Genomic DNA, 22,386 nt, shown 5'->3' with positions numbered 1-22,386 from the left:
CAAGTTGGCTTTTATAGGGTATATCCCAAGCTGCCTCACATAGGGCTTTCTATCTAAGTAACAGTCCATTACTAGGACAGTTGTTAATTTTTAGAGTTGGGAGTAGTTTATGGTCTTTTTTGATATTCTTTTGATATTTGTTCCTGCTGGAGCGTCTCTTTTAATGGGGATCTGGCCTTCTCTGGGTCTGTATTGGTGCCAGGTAAAGGTCTATCAGGTCATAGTTCCTGTGTCCACGACATGTGTCCTGGCAGAGCTAATTGGTTTTATTACTTCCAAGGAATTCATTGCCATAGCAGGGTGAGGGAGGCTTACTTATCTACCGGCTTTCCCGCTTCAAAGGGAATTGATCAATTAAGAAATTGTACAATGAGTAGGCGGAAAACTTTATTAGCAGTAAACAAATCTATAGACAGACTTATAGCTTGAAGAATCACTTATTGCTCAAAGAATCACTGCATACTCACAATAAATAGTTTCTATAGAAAGTAAAAATATCCTTTTTCAGGATGGCAATACTTTGAAAATTGGTGGCCACTGATATTATCAGTAATACCCACTGTGGACAAAGATTTTCTGAACCTCACTCCATTGTATCTGCATATCTAAAATAAAGTATTATGAATAAGGGTTTAATTTGTTTGTCATCTTCCAGGCAATTGGAAAAAGGAGATGAAGCAGGTTTGAGAAAATTGTTGTGGTGTGGATTACACTGATAGTGACCTCTCTCTCTCTCTCTCTCTCTCTCTCTCTCTCTCTCTCTCAATTTCTGTGTGTGTCTCTCTGTCTCTCATACACACATGCTGATAGTTCTCTATGCAACACACACATACTGGTAGTTCTCTCTCTCTCTCTCTCTCTCTCTCTCTCTCTCTCTTTCACACACACACAAAATTGCTCATCTCTTGTTTATATTTTTAAAAACCTGTAGATTTACATTTGCTGTGTTTTGATTTAAGTAAATAGTGAGGCATGTATTCAAGAATCTTTTAAGATACAAAGCAGTGCTCAGAGACTGCACTCCTTGGAACTGAAGCCAAAGTGAACAGAGTTGTTCCCAGAGCTTCGCAGTGACCACTGTCTTGTTTCAGTTCATTATTATTGAGCCCACAGGAAGAATCCCTAAACTTCGAGACTACTGTTCCACAGAGTCTAGACAGTCGTCTCAGTGCAAAGGAACGCCAGGACTGAGTCAAATCAATGCCAGAACTGAGTCAAATCAGTTTGTACACAACACTGGAAGACTGGTTTGAAAACCAAAGGACTGACAGGAGGCTCTGCAGCACAACAAAAAAGCGTAGTCTCGGGGGAAAAAAGACTCAGAAAATCACTGGAGGCTTATTTCTCCCAGTGGAAAAGTTGGGACGGGAAGGTAGCCCCCCCTTTGCCTGGCCTTCCTGAGCTCAGCTGATTAGTTTCTTACTGGAGAGCTAGCTTCCACCAGAACAGAGCGGGGGCTACAGTTCCGGTGTCTACCAGACGAGGGCAGCACTGCTTGTAAGAGCAGCCGCAGCGGTTCCGCCTTCCCTCTTGGTTTCCTCGCGCAGAGGTGGGGGGGGACCGTGGAGCGCTCGCTCATTGGTCGCAGCGTGGGCGCTGCCATGTTGGCGGAAGCGGTGCTCCCGTCCCTGGGAAACTGGCTGCGACCGAGCTGCAGTTGTGCGCAGCTTCCCGTCTCTTCTCCCTAGAACCTCGACGCTGGGAAGCGGCGGCCGGCGGGATGCAGAAAAGTAGGATGAACCTGCCCAAGGGCCCGGACAGCCTGTGCTTCGACAAGGACGAGTTTATGAAGGTGCGCGGCCGGCCCTCTCGGGGCCGGGCGGAGGGTGGCCTGCCCACTAAGGGCCTCTCCGTGCTCGACTGCTCGTGACAGGGCCTGGGCCACAAACACCCGCATTCCACCAAGCTTGCCCCGAGTCAGGCCCCTCTGCAGGGACTTCGCTGCGCTTGACAGCGAGGCGTTTTTTGTCCTCAGACGTGCATGGGGAAGCCTAGAAAAGCAGTTCGCCAGAATCACGTATCTTGAGTGCAGCCTCGGAAATGGTTTTGAAACGGTGGTTTTGAAACGGCGAAGCGGTGCTGTCAGATTGCGGGTCCCGCTTGCTAGACGTGAGCCTTGTGGTTGACCAATATGCCTTGCTCCTAGAAGCGCTTAAGGATGTATCGAACGCATCTTTGGACCCGTGTATCTCCCCAAGGGTTGAGTCAGGGAAAGTTTTTTACTTCACCTTCAAAGTTTCAGAGGTTGGAATATCGGCGGTGCTCGGGGGTCACTCCTGGGTCTGCACTCAGGAATTACTCCTGGCGGTGCTCGGGGGAGCCAGATGGGATGCTGGGGATCGAACCCGGGTCGTCCGCGTGCAAAGCAAACGCCCTACCCGCTGTTCTATAGCCAGCCCCAGGTTGGGATACTCTTAATCGGTGTTACAAAGCAAACCCTTCTCCTTTTCTGGTCCAAATACCAACCAGCCCCCGACCCTGCTTAGCTTCCGATCTTCGGAGATCAGGCGAGATCAGGTGCGTTCAGGGTAGGATGGCCATAGACTCTCCAGGTTTCCAGAGTTGGCCTGCTTACCTTGATAAGCTGGACCTAAGATTGGTCTGCAGTTGTCAGACATAAAATTACAAAATAGAAATAGAAATGGAAAACATTTTACTGATTATAAAGGTTTATCCGGTGCAGTCACGTAAGTGTCCAAGAGACACTGTCTAACGAGAGTCAGGAGGAACTTTGCCAATCTGTTTTGTGTCTTGTTAAACTGTAAAAAAGAAAATTTAAAAAAGGAGTATGTTTAAGGGCCGGGGATATAGCTCATAGGGCTTTAAGCACATGGTTTATGTTCCGGAACTCTGGGTTCATCCCTGGTATTGCATAGCCCTCCCAAACATTACCAGTAGGAGCTACTGAGCACTGAATCAGGAGTAGTCCTGGCACCCTTAAGGGTCTACACGCGACGTTGTAAAATATTTCCTCATGACATCTTAAGTAGAAGTAACTAGGACTTTTATTCCATCCTTTTTTTCACATTTATATTTTAATTATTAAGGTTGCTTTGGCCCCTCCCTGAACTGTTTTGTGCTGTGTATATCACTGCTTTATATAAGTTATTTTTTAAGGTGAGCTCAGATGCTATGGTTTTGTAAATGTCTGCAATCATGAATAGGAATAAAATGCTTATATGAGAGTTTTCAAAAAGGGGCTGCAATGATGGGACAGTGGGCAGGGCACTTGAGCACTTTAAAAAAACAACTATAAAGCAAAAATATATTTAACTTGTTAGTGTTGGGTTATGATGCCACTTACTTGGTTATGGTGCTGTTATGTTGAAAGTTTGTCCCCTAAAATTGTGAATAGTAAACTTAAATCTTTTACTGTTCTGCCTCTTTTGAGAACCCTAAATTGATAAATATTTTTCTCTTTCACTAGTTTAATTAGCTCATTTCTTTTTGATGTTTACATTTGGATCCCCTCTCTAAAATTCTGTTTTAAAAATATAATATTTATATCTGAATCCTTTCTGGTAAGAAAAAAGATTCATTTCTAGCATATCCAGATCTGGGAATATGTACTTTTGCTCTTGTCTAGTAATGATGTCTTGTGGACAGCCCATGGACTGCTAGGTGTCTTCAGTGTTATGGTCTTTATTGTTGTGTCAGAAAAGGAAAGCATGAGTACATCTTTTCAGGCTGATTCTAATGGAATCATCAATTATAGCAGTAGTAGCCCTAGCAGTCATCCTGGAATACGGTGATCTGTGTGTGTGTGTGTGTGTGTGTGTGTGTGTGTGTGTGTATGTATCCCTGTCCCTTTGCAGTTTCCTTCATCTGATTGGTTATACTATATAAATAAGGGATCGTAGGCTGACCAGTCAGATCATGTTTTTATATGCAAATAAGGGGACCAACTTAAGGTCTTCATTGTCTGCGCCTTCTTCCTCTTAAGTCACTCTCCGCTTAATAATATTTGTGTTAAATCACAAATGATTTTTAGGATGACTGGAAAGTCCAGGGTGAACTAATATTCTTGAACTAATATTCTTTCTTCCATCCCTTAGCTCAGAGCTAGCTTTAAGCAAAGATAGAAGAGATAACTAAGAGTACATGCAGAGAGATGCATTAGGAGAGGTTTGCACAAAGATTTGTGTTTTTGTTTTGACTTCTCTAACTTCAAGAACCTTAGAGTATAGAAAACTTTTCACTTGTCTGTTAACTTCTTCAGACTTCCTTCCCATCACCAACATCCTTTCTGATTCACTAACCTTGCCATTTTTCTCAGTCTGAACTGATAATACCTTTGGTTAAAGCATTTTCAGAAAGTAGAAATTTAAGTTCTACAATAGACATTAAGAGGGGCTGGTGGGGCTGGAGTGATAGCACAGTGGGTAGGGCGTTTGCCTTGCACGCAGCTGACCCAGGTTCGATTCCCAGCATCCCATATGGTCCCCCAAGCACCACCAGGGGTAATTCCTCAGTGCATGAGCCAGGAGTAACCCCTGTGCATCTCTGGTGTGACTCAAAAAGCCAAAAAAAAGGGGGGGGGGGCTGGAGTGATAGCACAGTGGGTAGGGCGTTTGCCTTGCACACTGCTGGCCCAGTTCAATCCTCGGTATCCCATATGGTCCCCTGAGCACCGCCAGGAGTAATTCCTGAGTGCAGAGCCAGGAGTAACCCCTGTGCATTGCCAGGTGTGACCCAAAAAATAAAAACAAAAAAAATTTAGACCTTAAAAATAGGGAGAGACAAACTGGTAAAGTGGCCAGAATGCCAACAATTTCATATTCTTGAGTAGTTCTTAAGCCTCTGAATGTTTTGTACAGTTGGTAGTGCTAGTTGGCAGTGCTAGTGTAACCATTTCATATGTAGAACAGTATATTGAATAAGTGTTCTGTGCAAAGTAATACAATATTTATTTTCTAGGTGGGATCAAGAGATAAGGGTTATTTGCAATTTGTGTTTCCTTTGCAGAAATATCCTGTTATAGTTTCCTGGCACATAGGATGGGTGAAGAGCTTTTTGTGGGAATACATTTTTGTTTCATTCAACACTTTGCAATTTTGACTGTGGGGAGAGTTAGCAAATATTAGATTTTCAGTGAGTTGAGATTATTTGAAATCCAGTTAATTGACATTACCCTGTTAAAAAAAATGATGATCTGGTAGGGTAATGACATTAATTGCTTATTCAATATAATATTCATTAATCTCGGCTGTGTACCAGTCAGAAATCTGGACATAATGGCATAAGGATAGATTTTCCATGATAAGGTGTAATCCCAAGGATACGTCTGTGAAAGTCATCCGTGAATGATTTAATACCTGCATATCATTTCATGTGATACAACATTGATAAAATGATGACTAAAGGAATATATGATTATCTCAGCAGATACAGAAGCAATTGGCAACATTCAGCGTTGATTTATGATAGCTTAGTTGAATAGGTATGGCAAGCCATATGACGAATATGCAAGCTTGCAGTGAAAATCTGATTTCCTTTGAAATAAGGAATAAGATAAATGTGAGCTACCAGAAATGAAAGCAATTTCAGTTACAATTTATCAAAAAATAAATCTATAAATTTAACCTAGGGGTGAAAGACCTGTACACTGAATTATATAAAATGTTAATGATAAAAACTGGAAAAACAAATGGGAAGGAAATCCATGTTCTGAGATTTAGATAATTATCAGTGTCCTCCCGTTGTTCATCAGTTTGCTCAACGGGCCCAGTAACGTCTCCATTATGACACTTGTTACTGTGTTTGGTGTATCGAATACGTCATAGATAGCTTGCCAAGTTTTGTCATGCGGGCGAGATACTCTCAGTAGTTTGCTGGGCTCTCTGAAAGGGGCGGAGGAATCGAACCTGGGTCAGCCGGGTGGCCTCGTGCAAGGCAAATGCCCTACCCACTGTGCTATCGCTCCATCCCTTAGTTAATTGACATTACTAAAATGCCTGTACTATTTAAAGCATTCTAGATTCAATATAATCCCCACCAAAATCCCAATATATGTGTGTGTAATGGGGGTAAAGATAATTTGGGGTAAAGATAATCATAGTCTCTTAAGCAAATAATATTGGGAAAACTGGACAGCCACGCGAAAAGAAAGAAACTGAACCAGTGTCTTCACCAAACACAAAAAAATTAAAAATTTGAGTGTAAGAACTAAAACGATGAAGTTTCTGGAAGAAAACAGAGATAGTAAGAAACTTGATGTTGATCGTGGCAATGGTATTTAGGATTTCACGCCAAAAGCAAAGACAAAAACTAAACAAGTGGAACTATATCAAACTATATATAATTTCTGCCCAACAAAGGAAACCATAAGAAAAATGACAAAGCAACCCATCAAATGACTAAAACGTTCGACTAAAGAGGACAGATAGGTGGCCAAGAGGAGCACAAAGGTATTTAGCATCATTAATCATCAGCAAAACCAACATTATAATGAGATGTAATTTACTATCCATTAGAGTGACTTATCAAAAAAGATAGGAATAAAAATGTGGAGAAAAATGTATCCTGTGCACTGTTTTGTAGGAATCTAAATTGGTTCAGTCACTATAAAAACTAGTATAGTTGCTGGTTCCAAAATTAAAAATAGAGTAAAATAACACAGTAATATTTTTTTTTCTAATTTTCAGGAAGATTTTGATGTCGATCATTTTGTGTCTGACTGTAGAAAGCGTGTACAGCTAGAAGAACTGAGAGAACACCTAGAACTCTACTATAAACTTCTTAAAACAGCTATGGTCGAGCTCATCAATAAGGACTATGCAGATTTTGTCAACCTTTCGACAAACCTGGTAAATCTCAAATCCACAAATCCTTCCATCATAAATTTATACTTAAAGCCTTTCTCACTCATATTTATTCTTAACAATATGTTGGGAAGTTTTTATAAATCCATTGATTTTTCTCCTGCAAACTTGGAGATTACTAACCTTATTAATAGAAAAACTAAATTTTTGTTTTGAATTTTTGCCCATATGAGTCCGTTTTAATAAAATTAGGTATTAAGAATTAGTGAAAAGTAAAAGATAATTATAGTGTTTTTATTAGTTTTCATCCTATGAAGTCTCACCGCTAAGAACAATTTGCAAGGGCAAATAAATGCCCACTATTCTTAAACATTTTAATTTACTTCCAGATAATTTACGCTAACTGGGCTGGAGCGATAGTACAGCGGGTAGGGCGTTTGCCTTGCATGCAGCCGACCCTGGGCCAACCCTGGTTTGATTCCTCCACCCCTCTCGGAGAGCCCGGCAAGCTACTGAGAGTATCGCGTCCGCATGGCAAAGCCTGGCAAGCTCCCTGTGATGTATTCGATATGCCAAAAACAGTAACGACAAGTCTCACAATGGAGATATTACTGGTGCCCAGTCCAGCAAACGGATGAATATTGGGAGGATAGGGCTACAGTGCAGTGCTACTTTTATGCTAACTACAACCAGGTTGTGGGCACATTGGCCAACAATGATCTTCAAGAAAAATAAATTTTAAAATATGAATGATTTGTAATGAGCATGTCAGTTGTTTGTAAAATACTTGAGTTGGTTTGATTTTGATTTTGGGGCCACACCTAGAAGTGCTTAGGGCTTACTTTTGGCTCTGCACTCAGGGATCACTCCTAGCAGGGTTCGGGGCACTACTCAGGATGCTTGGGATTAAACCCAGGTTAGCTGCATGCAAGGCAAAAGCCCTACCTGCCCTACCTGCTGCTCAGCTATCTAAAATGTGTTTAATACACACAAAATTTTTTTTTTATATAATCTGTTTTCCCAGTGAAGTAACTGTCTTCATGACAGCTTCAAGAATCATTAAAATGAATGAACTATTTTTAGTTTTGGGAAATATGCCCGTGAGATCAATGTCCCAGTGGGATTAGAAATCCAAAAAATTTAATTTTTTATTCAATTTTATTTGTATTCCAAGGTAAAGGTAAAGGTAAAGGCCCTCCCGTTGATCGTCGATTTGCTCGAGCGGGCCCAGTAACGTCTCCATTGGAGACTTTGTTGTTACTGTGTCTGGCATATCGAATACGTCACGGGGAGCTTGCCAGGCTCTGCTGTGCGGGCGAGATACTCTCGGTAGCTTGCCGGGCTCTCCGAGAGGGGCGGAGGAATCGAACTCGGGTTCGGCCATTTTGGCCGCTTTGTAAGGCGAACGCCCTACCACTGTGCTATCGCTCCAGCCCAGGTAAAGGTAAAGGCCCTCCCGTTGATAGTCGATTTGCTTGAGCGGGCCCAGTAACGTCTCCATTGGAGACTTTGTTGTTACTGTGTCTGGCATATGGAATACTCTCGGTAGCTTGCCGGGCTCTCCGAGAGGGGTGGAGGAATCGAACTCGGGTCGGCCATGTTGGCCGCTTGTAAGGCGAACGCCCTACCGCTGTGCTGTCGCTCCAGCCCAATGATCATAATAATGTCTAGGAGCAATGTAGTCCATCAGACTTTCACAGGTTTTCATCATCTGGTCAAGTATTGTAAATTATAGACAAATAGCTATTCACTTCCCATTAATGCATGTACAGTTTCATTCTTAGACAACTTTTGTATAAGGAAGTTTTCATTTATCAAGAATTTTCTTAATTTTTTATGTATATAAGTAGATTTTTTTAAAGAGTATCTATGATACAATAGCATTTCTGTTTATTTTTAAATGTTTTATTGAGGTAAATTCACATATATTAGTTTTAGATCTGCAGCATAGTTCACTATTTCTGCACAGTAATTCTAATTATTGTTCCTCATTATACAAAGTTTCAAATTTCTCCGTGAGGATGTCATAAGAACTTTTACAATTTTGTCTTGACAGGTTATAAATATGCAATACAATGTCATTGAGTATAGTCCATATGTATAAATTAACATTCTTGCTAGCTAGTTACCTAGCAATATATTGTTGTTCATTTTTGTTGTACAGAAAGAATTTATTCCTAGCACTGCTTTTTTCACAAAGTATATACTTCACTAGTATTGCGAATTGTTTTGTGTTTGTGCTGACATGGTTTTGCCTTCAGGTTGGCATGGACAAAGCCCTTAATCAGCTTTCTGTGCCCTTGGGACAGTTACGAGAAGAGGTCCTGGTAAGTCCTAAAATAATACTAAATAATACTAAATATATCTACCATAAAGCATGATATATTTGTTCACCGATTCTAAAGTTTCCTTTGATCTGGTAGGTTGCTTGATGTTGTTAATTTTTTGTTGTTGTTGGTAATTTTTAATGGTGGAAACAGAGAGAGTACAGTAGGCAGGGCACTTGCTTGGCACGTGGCCAGTATGGTTTTAGTTCCCAGCAACCCATACATTTCCCAAACCCTTCCAGGAATGATCCCTGAGTACAGAGCCAGGAATAATTATTGAACTCCACTGGATATGGCCCCAAAACAAACCCCAAAATTCTTTTTAATGATTCATGATTATGCACCTTTAAAAAAGTTGATAAATGGTTCTCTATCTTTTGCATGTGACATTAAAACTTAAAAGCATGCTTGGTTTGAAGATGACAAACTTCTCTGAGTAGACCACTTTAAACTGGCTTAAAGTGTGGAGGGAGGGGCAATAAGTCACTTGCCTAATGTGCAACAGAACTAGGTTTAGTCTTCATGCCAAGGGGTCACTCCTTACCTAGAGTCCAGAATGTCCCTGAGCCTGGCAGGGCGTGGCCCCAGCCTCTCTCCCCAACAAATAAATGTTGGGAGAAGAGAAGAGTATCTCAGATTTCAAGTTGTTAAATGCCATCTCATTTACATATAAGTCGTCTCCAGTAGATGAATAACTTTTGTTTTTAAATTTGGTGATTTCATACACCTTTTTCAGGCAATAGTTTATCTCCTGCCAGATATCTTTACATAGTCTCCTTTCATATTCAGCAACAGAACTAGCCTTCCTTTTGATCAAAACTTAAAAGCTGAGCTACTCTGTATCTAAGATATTAATGACAGTTTTTGCTTTGTTCACTAAAATCTTCATTAATATTCAGAGTATATGATACTTAATAGATACTTCATTAATGTTTATTGAATGAATTAAATTAATGGACTTGTTCTTTAGGATTTTATTATTTGTCTGAATTTTTCTTTGTTTTCATTGCTGTTTTTGGTCTTAATATCTCAAACTTGGATTTATTAATCATCTTTGGACATGTGTCTTTACCTGCCACCTCTCCCTTTTGCTGGCTATTCTTTTCCTATTTTGATGTTCAGTGTTCCTCGAACAATACTTCATAATGATCAGTGCCTAAATAATCTTTATTTCTCTAAAGTGTGTAGTCTAGTCTTAAAGACCTCATTTCTAGTTTTCAAAATAAATTCTGTAGCACACCTGGGTGTGTGTCTCATAGCTTTAGATATGATGTATTCAGTTTTATATTTCTGACTTTTAATTTCTATCTCCATGTCTGCAAACACAGATTCATAGTCTAACCCAAGTAGCACTTCTGTTGCTAAATTTTTCTATGCCTTTCTCTACTATGACAGTCATTGTATTTCTCAAAAATTCTTTTCACTGTTAATCTTGTGTGAGCTTCCCTTATATGTCATCTGTCCCCAAGTTATGATAGCTTTTAGTTGTACGTGATGTGTTGTACTTGTATCACTATCTGTATAGTCGTAACCTATAAATAGTATAAAATTCTAGTATAAAAGTATAAATGTTTAAAGTTTAAAATGTTACAAAACAATTTTTACATTTCCTTTGTTATTTCAAAGAGTCTTAGATCGTCTGTTAGCGAAGGAATTCGGGCAGTAGATGAACGAATGTTTAAACAAGAGGACATCAGGAAGAAAAAGGTATATTTATGTGTCATACAGTTAAAGACATGGACTCCCTTTGTCATAATTTTACTTTTGGTGTGTATGCAGAGGGAAGCAGAAGGCAGGTCTGTTGTATCGTTAGAGACAAGTAGCTCCTAATAAAACCAGTGAAGTCTAGAGGTAGAGCTGGAAACCAGATCTTCTCTCTCCTGGTCTGATTATACTCTTATTAATATGAGGGTTGTGGTAAAATTTTAAATGATGAAATAATATTGTTTGTTCTTAGGTCTTAGTTTAGTCATGGTGTCACTGACCTTTTTTAAGCTTTGTCCTCTCATAGTTCTCAGTATTATGAAACTTTTTTACTTACACTTTTGCATGTGTATATGTTTGCTTACTTTAATGTCCTGTTACCTATTTGAAATTATAGGACAAATTTTAGAGGTCTTGAGTGTTCACAGATCTAAAATTCCACATTTTTCCTGAATAACCAATATTAATAAAGATGCTTTGCAGTTTAATAGGCATAGTCTCTCAACACCCCTAAAAGGAAGGCTCTCCTATTGCAGACTTAGGGAGTAGGTGTGACTTTCTATAGCGGATGCTTTCAATATTCTGTGGCAGATTTATTTTTAGAAAAAGTAGTATGTTTCTTCCTAATTCTGTATTTTGCTTTTTGTTCCCCTTTAAAATACCTACATAGTAACACAGTGCTATAATTTTGTTTTATTCATCCATGGTGGTATAATGGCAAAGTTGGAGTTAGAATTCAAGACTTTTAATTTTAGCCTGATACTCTGTCCACTGTTTTGTAAATTTAATTGTATATTTTTCAAACTTTAGAGGAGAGAAGCCAATCTTAGGGAATATTTAATTATCTTTTAGGTCTCAACTTAGCTTTTGCCCCCAAGATTTCATGAATGTGCATCTTTAGGAAGATTTGTAGAACAGGGAGCTTGTACCTGCTTTGTTCACTCAGATCTCTAGAAGAATATCTAGCTCATAACTGTAATTCAGTGATTGCTTAATGAGGGACTTTGTTGTTTTGTCCTTTCAAGGATGACTTCCTATACTGTGATTAAACCTTCTTGATACTGTTTTTAGTACAATATCTTTAATGAATTGACAATTAGGTAGATATGTGTGTTATGCATATGTGAATCGAAAAGATAAATAGTATCAGAAACTAAATATTGGAAAAATGGTTATAAGAAAATAAATGTAGAGCCAGTAGAAAAGTTCACTTAAGATAAGAAAAAAGAATAAATGAAAGGTATAAAACATGAGAAAACAAAAAAGCCTACTTTATTTTTAAAATATGCTGGCTCTGGAAAGCAAAATTAAGATTCTCAGGAATTTGTTGTTAAATAAAATTCAAAATAGAGAATGTTCTAGGTATTCTAAATTCGCCATTTTTAAAACATTTTTCCAGTGTTTAGAATGGAAATGTAAGATAATTAACATTAAACATCTTGGGGAAGGAGGGGAGTGATGGAAGGCAACCTGGGAACACTGGTGCTGGGAAATGTACACTGGTGGAGGGATAGGTGTTGGAATACTATATGACTAATCATGAACAGCTCTGTAAGGGTCTATCTCACAGTGATTCTATTAAAAAAAAAAGCTAAACATCATGACTTTTGTTTTTGCTTAATTTTAATTTTTATAGATGTGTGTATTGAGGCTTATACAAATTATTCGATCAGTTGAGAAAATTGAAAAAATCTTAAATTCTCAGAATTCTAAAGAAACATCTGCATTAGAAGCAAACAGGTAAGTTTTTTGTTTTGTTTTTTACTAAACATCACATAAATTAAAACTTAACATACAAGCTGAAAGGATAATTATTGTAGGATTCGAACTTATTCCTGAAAAAAGGAAATCCAAATTACGCCTTAGTATTCTTTAATGTTATTCAAGGAAAATAGAGTGCAAGTTGATGCTATTTATAATGTGCTGTTTTAAAAATCTAAAACCTTTGTGATTTTATGCCGTAGTTCCAACACATCATCTTTCGGAGGCACTAGATTTGCAGTGGAAGATTTTTATTTTTGGAATTGCTTTAGCAGCTGTTAAGATCCTTACTGATCTTCAGGGTGTGTAGAATAGTATTCATTCTTATTTTAGTTTTTTTTAACACATGATCAGAGTATGACCATTGATATATATTGAGGTTCAGAATGCACTAGCATTCTATCATAAAGAAATAGTATAAGCCTTTTGGGTGGAACTTCCAGGTGAACCTCAGAAATGACCAACACAAAGGAAAAGAGGAGGGGCACCTACTATATGTTCTCTGGACATTTTAGAAAACATGGAATTGTTCCTTTGGCCACATACATGATAGATATTCAAGAAAGGTGATATCGTAGCTATAAAGGGAATGGGCACTGTGCAAAAAGGAATGCCCCACAAATGTTATCTGTCAAAACTAGAAGAGTCTACAGTGTTACCCAGCATGCTGTTGGCATTGTCATTAACAAACAAGGCAAGGGCAAGATTCTTGCCAAGAGAATTAATGTTCATAGTGAGTATATTAAGCACTCTCGTAGTCGAGACAGCTTCCTGAGATGGGTGAAGGAAAATGATTAGAAAAAAGAAGGAAACCAAAGAAAAAGAGACTTGGGCTCCACCCAGAGAAGCAGACTTTGAGAGAACCAGTGGAAAGGAGCCTGTGCTGCTGGAGCCCATTTCCTATGAATTTATGGCATGAGGGGTGTTTGTTTAAAAATAGAGACCCCTTGACTATAAAAAATGGTTCTTTAAAAAAAATAGTGTAGGGTACTTATAGATGAATTTTGGTAACAGGAAAGAAAAAGCTGTAAGAGAAAAATGATGGGGGCCAAGGAGATATGCAGAGCATGCACCTAGCTCTGGTGCAATCCCTGGCACTGCATGGATCTCTAAATATTCCTGGGAATATTCTTGGCGGCTTCCAAGCACTGCTAAATGTGATCCTGGTGTTCCCCAGCATAACAGGACTCAATCAGCTCTACAGTTTTGGATCCTCACATTGAACCACCTGACCCAGTTGGATAAATATCACCAGAATTGGCCTCTTGAGTACACGCTTATGTACACGCTTAAAAAGCCAGTGTAATATCAGGAATATGAAGTTGGACTTCTGGAAGCAAGTCACGGAGAATCTTTGCCAACGGGCAGGTGGTTCAGTGCTCAAGTCCTATGGTGCCAAGAACTTCTGGACAACCCTAGCTGTGCTTGGGGGCCCCCAGGGCCTGAGGGCTATATTCAGCAGTTACTCAGGAGACCAAGGATTAAACCAGGGTTGATTGCATGTCTTGTTCTCTAACCCCTGTATTATTTTTCCTGTCCCTAAACAAGTTTGTATGCTTTAGATACAGGACTGAGTAGATATTGAGGGACTCCATGTGGCATTTCAATTTCCTCATGATGTGAATTGCTTTCTTCACTTAACTGTTTGATCATCAGACTCAGACACAGAATGCCAGAGAAAAGGCCAGAAAATCGCAGTAAAGCCAATTGGATTGGCACCACTGGCCTTCATCAAATAGGGTTGGATCCTGTGACAGATGCTGTGGCTTGTCAAGGTCGTAAGCTAGCTTCAGAAACTTGAACAAAGGATGATATATGCTCCATTTCCCTCCTCCCTCTCAGCAAGTACACCATTCATACTAGCCACGAGTTAATACATAGAACAAAGGATAAAGTGTTAGGGCCACTATGGGCATGGGAGACATGGAGTAGATAAGCATTAAGATTGCTCTGCTCACCACAACACCCAAAAGGAGAGAGAGAACACAGGGGATTGCCCTGCCACAGAGACAGGGGGGATGGGGGGATGGGGGTGGGAGGGATATTATCCATGGTGGTGGAAAATGGGCACTGGTGGAGGGATGGGTATCTGATCATTGTATAATTGAAACCAAAGCACAAAAAATTGTAAATCTACAACTTTAAAAAAAATAAAATAAAATAAAGGGGAAAAAAAATTTAAAAAAAAAAAAAAAGATTGCTCTGCTCTATTATGGGGGAAAGTGTCTGCCACACAGGCAAGGTTGGGAGGCAGGGAATACTGGGGATTTTGGTGGTGGAAAATCTGCACTGGTGAAGGGATGGGTGTTTGATGATTGTATGACAGAAGCTTAAACATGAAAGCTTTGTAACTATCTCACGTTGAATCAAAAAAAAAAAAAAGAAGGGGGAGGGGAATGATAATAAAATTAACATTCTGAATTTTTTAAAAAAAAAGTAATGTGGAATTCATGCCCAATTCAATCAGCTTAATCAATGGCTGAATAAATAGTACTCCTACATTATTTAAAAAAAAGACTGCCCTGCTCTTCTTGACAGGTCTCTTTCAGCCAAGCTGTGTTACAACCCCTGTAAGTCTATCTAAGCCTGTATGCTCCCTAGCACCATATTTTCCACCTAGGCCTATATTTTCCCTGGCAGGAGATCTCCTGCTGAGACCTGTTATTTCCCTAGCACTATGTTTCCCATTTACTCATGTGCTTTTCTTAGCAGGACGTTTCATGGCTGGGCTTGTCCTTTCCCATAGGCTTGCTTACCTCAGGATACTGTTCATATTTTACGGCCTGTATTTACAGGGTGTTATCCCCCAAAGTACTGCAGTGTTTATATCTTTCTTCTTTTGCCTTTCAGCTTTCTTTTGATAGTTTACAATGTGTTTTAGAAGGAAAAAAAAATGTACATTCATTACAATCTTGCAGATTTGGAAAGAATTCCCTCCCACTAGGACCCAGCGCTTAGAGTGTAACTGCTATTTTAATCTCTTTGGCAATTATATGTAAAGTAATATTTTACTATTTAAATTTAAAGTCAGCTATTTTAAGGTATGACCTTAATTGCTTCTGGAGGACTAGTTTTATTTTATTGAGATGAGAATATTGGATATTTCAAGTTATTTGATGTATTTTCGAAGAAAAGAAGAATGAAACGGTTGCAGAAGAGAAACAAGTGTACATAGTAGAACAGGGCAAGAGAACAAGAGAAAGGAGAGAGAGGGTAACAAATGGTAGAAACTAAAAATGGGTGAAAACACAGATTTACCCACACTGATTACTTCCTGGCCTAGTGCCGGGAACTATCAGTGGCCTAGGCTTAGAATATTCTGTGTAAAGATTTCAGAATGAAAAAGATGTTTTAGCTTTCATCTAGTAAGGAGGAGACTATGGGAAAATAGTCTCCAAAGAAGTTAAGTGCAAAAAGCATTGAATTCGTTTGTGCATTTGCATCAACGAATGCAAAATACGTTGCCATTGTTGATTATGTGATGATTCTCTTAGAAATTAAAAAAAAAACTTTAAGAATTAAATTTTTGTTTTTATCTCTCTTAGCCCACTTTTGACTGGACAGATTTTGGAAAGAATTGCCACTGAATTTAACCAATTACAGTTTCATGCTATTCAAAGCAAAGGCATGCCTCTTATGGACAAAGTAAGACCAGTAAGTGTTGTTTTATATTTTTACAGTATATTATTTAGAATTTTACTCAATTTGGTTTAACCTAGCAATATGCCCCCTGATAATTGTCTACTACCAGAATTTGAAGATGATTTTTTAATGTTTTTTAATATTTTCTTTCAGATTTTCTTTTTATTTGGGGGTGCCTCCCTTTGAAGTATTATACATTATATATATTGTGTAAGAGTACAAGCATTTTCTCTGACTTACAAAAGTGAAATTGGTTCTGAATGTCACATATTTATAGTTGGAATTTCTGGTCTGTCAGATTTACTCTGTAACATCAGAGAAAAATAACTTTTCCGCCTCATTATAATTTGTTCTAAATTCCTTTGATAAAGCAAAGATTTACATATAAAAAGATTGCAAGGATTAGGGTCATTGCTGTTCAGGAAAATACAAGGTTCAATTTATGTGTATTATAAGATTGGTCATGTGTGTGTGTGTGTACATATAATTGTTCTAATTTTTTAAATTATTTGTTTATATATTTGCAGCGTATAGCTGGTATTACTGCCATGTTACAACAGTCACTGGAAAGTCTTCTCTTAGAAGGTCTTCAAACGTCCAATGTTGATATAGTACGACACTGTTTAAGGACCTACGCCACAATTGATAAGACACGGGATGCAGAGGCATTAGTTGGTCAGATTCTAGTGAAACCATACATAGATGAGGTTTGTTTATTCAGCAAACATTGATAGAACTTCAACTCTGTCTTTGATACTTATGAGGTGCAAAGAATAGAAGAAAGTAAAATAGATCTTTCTGTAAACTTCCTGATAATTATTGTAATATCATTTGTATTGAAGAATTGGTCCCAGTTGGTTATAATTTGCATGATAGGTGTTGGGAATGCTCTCCAGTATTTTCTAATATTGTTGTAACCCAGGTATTAATTTAGTCATAATGCGGGTTGTGTTAGAAGAGGGTATGTTAGAATGTTTTGGAGTTTACTGTTAAGATAGGTGGATTTTCAGTAAAGTGCTTTTGAATGACTGGGTAGAATAAAACAAGTTAACAGATGACAGTGACACTTCCATGTTGTTCAAGTTCATAGGTGCATCAAAGCTCACTTTCAGTATTGCAAAATTTCTTCTAGTCGCTGTCCTTCAGGATCTGTAAACGTCCTGCTCACATTATTTCAGGATGAAAGTCTTTCCTCTTTTATTTTTCTGGCTTTTTGAGTTACATCCAGCAATGCTCAGGGGCCACTCCTGGCTCTGTACTCAGGAATTACTCCTGGCATTCCTCAAGGGACCATGTGGGAGTCGGGGATCGAATCCAGGTCAGCTGCATGCAACAAGTGCCTTGCCTACTGTACTGTTGCTCCTACCAGAAAGCCTTTCATTTTTTGTTTTTATTTTTTTTTTCTGGTGCTTCTCAACTTTGTTCCTTTTATTTGAAAGTATAAGAACTCTTAATATAAGAAACATAATTATCTCTTTATACAAATTAAATTTTTTACAGTAGTTTATTTTTCTCTTTCACTATTTTAATTTATTTATTGAATCACCATGAGAAAAGTTACAAAGCTTTCAGGTTTAAGTCTCTGTCATACAATGATCAAACACGCATCCATTCACCAGTGCACATTCACCACCACGAACCCCAATATGCCCCCCTTCCCACCCCTCCCGATGTCTTTGAAGCAGATGATTTCTACTTAACTCTTTCTCTACTTTGATTACATTCATTAATTCGACAAAAGATGCACCATTATTATTTGGAATTTCCTCCCAACAATCAGAACTGCTGAAAAGGCATTGTGAAATAATTTGTTTTCTATTGCTGGTTATACAGACCATATGTCGCATGGCCGCATTAGCGGCCACACAATTTTTGATTTCTGATATTTTACTAAGTCTGGAGGTATTTCTGCCAGAAGCTGGGTAATTACAAAATTAGTTTGTGTGCCTCTGGGACTATGGCCTTGCTGGAGAGCTGATCATGGGGAGCAACTCGTGGCCTCTGTAGGGTTTGAAGGACGTGCTGGTTCCGTCCACCCCATCCCATGAGGCTGCAGTTGCCCTGTGACCGCTGGCTCATGCCTGGCTGTCTAATAAGCTCTGAGGCAGCGGCCACCATGCTACAGGTCTGGGGGAGGGGAGGTGGAACAGACAGACACCCATTCCTTCCGGGGGGATGGGGGAGGGGACAGCAACATAGTTTAACGCATAGTTTAACGCATAGTCCATTCACATTTCTGCCACAAGCTGCTGTGTTCTAAATTAGGTCTGTGTGTCTCTGGGGCCATGGCCATGCCGGAGAGCCGCTCGTGGGGCAACTCATGGCCTTGATAGGGCGTGAAGCCAGTCTTTCATTTTTTAAAAGGGAAAGCTTGAATCAGAATGATAGAAATGAAACTTAAAGGTTAACTTCAAAAGTTTTATTTATATTGTTAAGTTTCTTCTGTCCATTGTGTTTCATAACTATCTCTATAGGAGTAAAAAAGACACACGCTATGTATGTATTTTCTGATAAAAATATGAGCGATAGCACAGCGGTAGGGCGTTTGCCTTGCATGCAGCCAACATGGCCGACCCGAGTTTGATTCCTCTGCCCCTCTCGGAGAGCCCAGCAAGCTACCGAGAGTATCTCGCCCGCACGGCAAGCAAGCTCCCTGTGACGTATTCGATATGCCAGACACAGTAACAACAAAGTCTCCAATGGAGACGTTACTGGGCCCGCTCGAGCAAAAATATATAGTCACTTACATTTTTATTTAATTGAATATAAAAAATATATATATATATTTTTTATGTAGGAGTACTACTATTTATTCAGCCACTGATTAGCTGATTGAATTGGGCATGAACTCCACCTTACTTTCTCTTCTTGTTTTTTATAATTTTATTTATTGAATCACCGTGAGAGCAGTTACAAAGCTTTCGGGTTTAAGTCTTGGTCATATAATGAAACACCCATACCTTCCCAGTGCCCATTCTCCACCACCAAAAACCCCAGTGTACCCCCATCCCACATCCTCTCCCTACCTGTGGGACAGATGATTTCCACATTACTCTCTCTCTACTTTGATCACATTCAGTATTTTGACACCAGACATTATTATTTGGGATTTTACCCCAACACTCAGATCTGCTGAAAAGGCAACAGTAGACAATTTGTTTTCTGTTGCTGGTTAAGAATAACATATGATGTCACATGGCTGCAGTAGTGTTTGTACGATTTTGAAATTCCAAAATTTTAACACTTAAATCTGGAGGGATTTCTGCCAAAACCTGCTGGGTTCCAAGATTTGTTTCTGAGTCTCTGGGATCATGGCCATTAAACGGCTTGATCAGGAGCCAGAGAGGCCGTTCATGGGGTCTCGTTGAGGTGGGGAAGAAAGGGCCGGCTCCACCCCCATCCTGTGAGGCCCTGTATGTCTCATCACTGCGGGCCCAAACCTGACTGTCTATTGGCCTCTGGAGGATGGCGACCATCGGGCCGCCAGGGGGAACAGGCCAAGGCACAAAACCTGTTCCCACCTGGGGTGTTCTAGCGCCAGTAACCTACTGCAGGGACCAGATGCATTTCTGCCAAAAGCCGTTGGGTTTCAAGATTTGTTTCTGAGTCTCTGGGATCATGGCCGTTAAGCAGTTCAATCAGGAACCAGAGAGGCCATGCCTCCAATTATATAGCTGAGCCCAAGTTGGTTTGTGTGTGTGTCTCCCACATACCTAACCTTTGGCCATTTACTTTTGGTATACTTTTGCCCCAAGTTTTTGGGATCTGGCCAAATGCACATCAGCAATTTTGGGGTATCTGGAAGTCTGAAGGTGCCATCAGGCTGCTAATGCACTCACCTCACAGGTACAGATTGACCTGCTCGCAGCACCATACCCCCAAATATATTTAAATTAAAGAAATAGTTGAAATTTCAGTAACTTTATATAATCTAGGGTTACTTTTTTTTTCTATGTAAAAACAAATTTTTTTAATTGAATCACCATAAGATACATAATTACAAAGTTGTTTACGATTGGGGTTCAGTAATACAAAGTTCCAACACCAGTGCTTCACCAGTTTACACTTCCTACCACCAAGGCTACTTTTTTTTTTCCTTTTTGGGTCAAACCTGGCAATGCACAGGGGTTACTCCTGGCTTTGCACTCGGGAATTATTCCTGGCGATGCTCAGGGGACCCTATGGGATGCTGGGAATCAAACCCAGGTTGGCCGCGTGCAAGACAAACGCCCTATGTCTGTGCTATCGCTCCAGCCCCCAAGGCTACTTTTTAAAACTTAAATTTGTATGCTTATTGTGTCATTTCACCTCTTGATACAAAACCTATCCACCAAAATATATATATATATACATGTATATATATATATATAAACTAATAATAAAGTAAAATAAAAGATATTTATCTTCTATCCTTCTTGTTTCAAACCTTCCTCTAATCTGAATGTTGATAGCAGGAAGAACAAAATCAAGGTAGTAAAAATAGTTACCATAGGGATTTATCTTTTTTCTCTAATGGAAACAGATGAATGTGTTTGCTTTTTTGGCTTCAGATTAGTCTCTCCCACACAACCTGCCTCCCTTATATGTGCTTAATTCTAGGGACCAGTTTTAGGTACAATTACTATTTACCTTGCTGTTTAAAAACCATGTCAGTTGAGGAGGAAAATAAACATGGAAAACATATTTGCATAGTTTGTTCGTTGTCATTAGTGCATATTTCTCTTCCATGCTTTAAAAAATGATATTCCTTTAATAGGTAATTGGAGAGCAGTTTGTTGAATCTTATCCAAATGGCCTTCAGCTCATGTATGATAAACTTCTGGAGTTTATTCCTCACCATTGCCACCTTCTTCGAGAAGTCACAGGAGGTGCTGTCTCAAGGTATTTAAAGTGATATGCTTAGCACTTACATCAGTTCAGTGATTACACTAGTTAAATGGTAGTGCACTACTGATTATTGACTGACTTGTATGAACTGCTTACATCTGTACTTTACCATTCAGTTGTTGCAAAGTGCTGAGATGGGGATCATTAGCCTCACTTTATAAATAAGGAAAAGCCATGATTAAAGCTCTGAATTCAAAATTTTTACTTCTTTACATTGACTTCAAGAATAACAAATTCTTATTATTCCTTTTGCAAATGATTATTGTCATTGAAGTCAAGATTATTCTAAAGTCATGGTCTATAAATATTAATTCAGCTTGGTTCAGAGTTTTATATTTGTGGTTAAAGTCATCTTCACTTTTCCCTCTTTTGATTTTGAGGACTTTCTAGTTACATGCCATAGGTACCTTGTTACTTTTCATGTTAGACAATCCAGGTCTTTGCCTTCTTTTCTCCAGAATTACAGGACCTCTTCTGCAAGGCTCCTCACCTCTATTTCCCTCTTTAAATTGGCTTTTGGAGAATCACATTTATCCAGAATTCATAGATGCAACTGTCTTTTTCATCACTCTGTAATGGGTTTTCATTGTTTATAGAGAAAATTCTTGCTTTTTTTGGAGCTGTGTCTGCGCACTTTGCTTCAGTATACTTACTTGGTCTTCGGCCACACAGTAGGACTTGCCCTTCCCATGTTCACCTCGTATTTTATGCTTGTGCTTTTTCTCATTGCCCCAGCTCTTTACTTTACCTTTCGTTCTGTTGGCTTATGACTTTACTTGAAACTCCAGCTCAGTTAGATACTGTGTGTTCAAAAAAGTGAGTGGGCCCACTACCTCTGTTTGGTGGTCATGAGCCACTTCCTCACCCTGGCTGGCTGCCGGCCAATGGATACATAAAGGAGAAAAATGAGAGCATAAAGGAGAAAGTAAGGGCCAGGCTGGTTGGTGATCAGTTGAAATTAATTCCAATCTAGTCTCCTTCTGCCTCCTTCCAGTCTCACCCACTCCCGCCTCACAGCCTAGTTATCAAGAACAGTCCCCTGCAGATTGATGTGAGGTAGCACAATTAACAGATGTAAAGCCCTTCCTTGGGACAAGCTCTTCTAAGACAAAGATCTCATCCCACTAGGAGATCCGCTCAAGGGAGAAATACCATCTAGGAGCGTGTTTCTCCTTTCCTTAGTCCACTAACCATATAAACAGTCATCTTAAATTTACTTCTTAATAATTTTTCTAGTCATTTTGTAGGAACACAGTAAGAGACACATTAAGTTTATAGGGTGGCTCTTCTGGGGACATCTCGCT

At 39.2% G+C, this 22,386-nt stretch overlaps 1 protein-coding gene and 1 pseudogene across 2 annotated transcripts in view; both read left to right on the top strand.

Moving 5' to 3' along the window:
- Window positions 1–1,615: 1,615 nt before the first annotated feature.
- The window catches only part of COG2 (component of oligomeric golgi complex 2), a 64,073-nt gene continuing 43,302 nt past the window's right edge, over window positions 1,616–22,386 (top strand). For both annotated transcript variants that reach the window (XM_056131050.1, XM_056131044.1), the window contains exons 1-8: window positions 1,616–1,792; window positions 6,645–6,806; window positions 9,023–9,088; window positions 10,715–10,795; window positions 12,429–12,532; window positions 16,099–16,207; window positions 16,723–16,902; window positions 20,952–21,076. In XM_056131050.1, coding sequence (XP_055987025.1) covers window positions 1,721–1,792; window positions 6,645–6,806; window positions 9,023–9,088; window positions 10,715–10,795; window positions 12,429–12,532; window positions 16,099–16,207; window positions 16,723–16,902; window positions 20,952–21,076 — 899 coding nt within the window. In that variant the 5' untranslated portion in view covers window positions 1,616–1,720. The remainder of the gene's footprint in view (window positions 1,793–6,644; window positions 6,807–9,022; window positions 9,089–10,714; window positions 10,796–12,428; window positions 12,533–16,098; window positions 16,208–16,722; window positions 16,903–20,951; window positions 21,077–22,386) is intronic.
- LOC130039202 (60S ribosomal protein L21-like) lies at window positions 13,010–13,472 on the top strand (annotated as a pseudogene).

The sequence above is a fragment of the Sorex fumeus genome, unplaced genomic scaffold (assembly GCF_029834395.1).
Source record: "Sorex fumeus unplaced genomic scaffold, SorFum_2.1 ptg000007l, whole genome shotgun sequence".
Taxonomy (NCBI): Eukaryota; Metazoa; Chordata; class Mammalia; order Eulipotyphla; family Soricidae; genus Sorex; species Sorex fumeus.
Note: the sequence above shows the minus strand (reverse complement) of the source record. Positions and strands in the feature narration are given on the sequence as shown.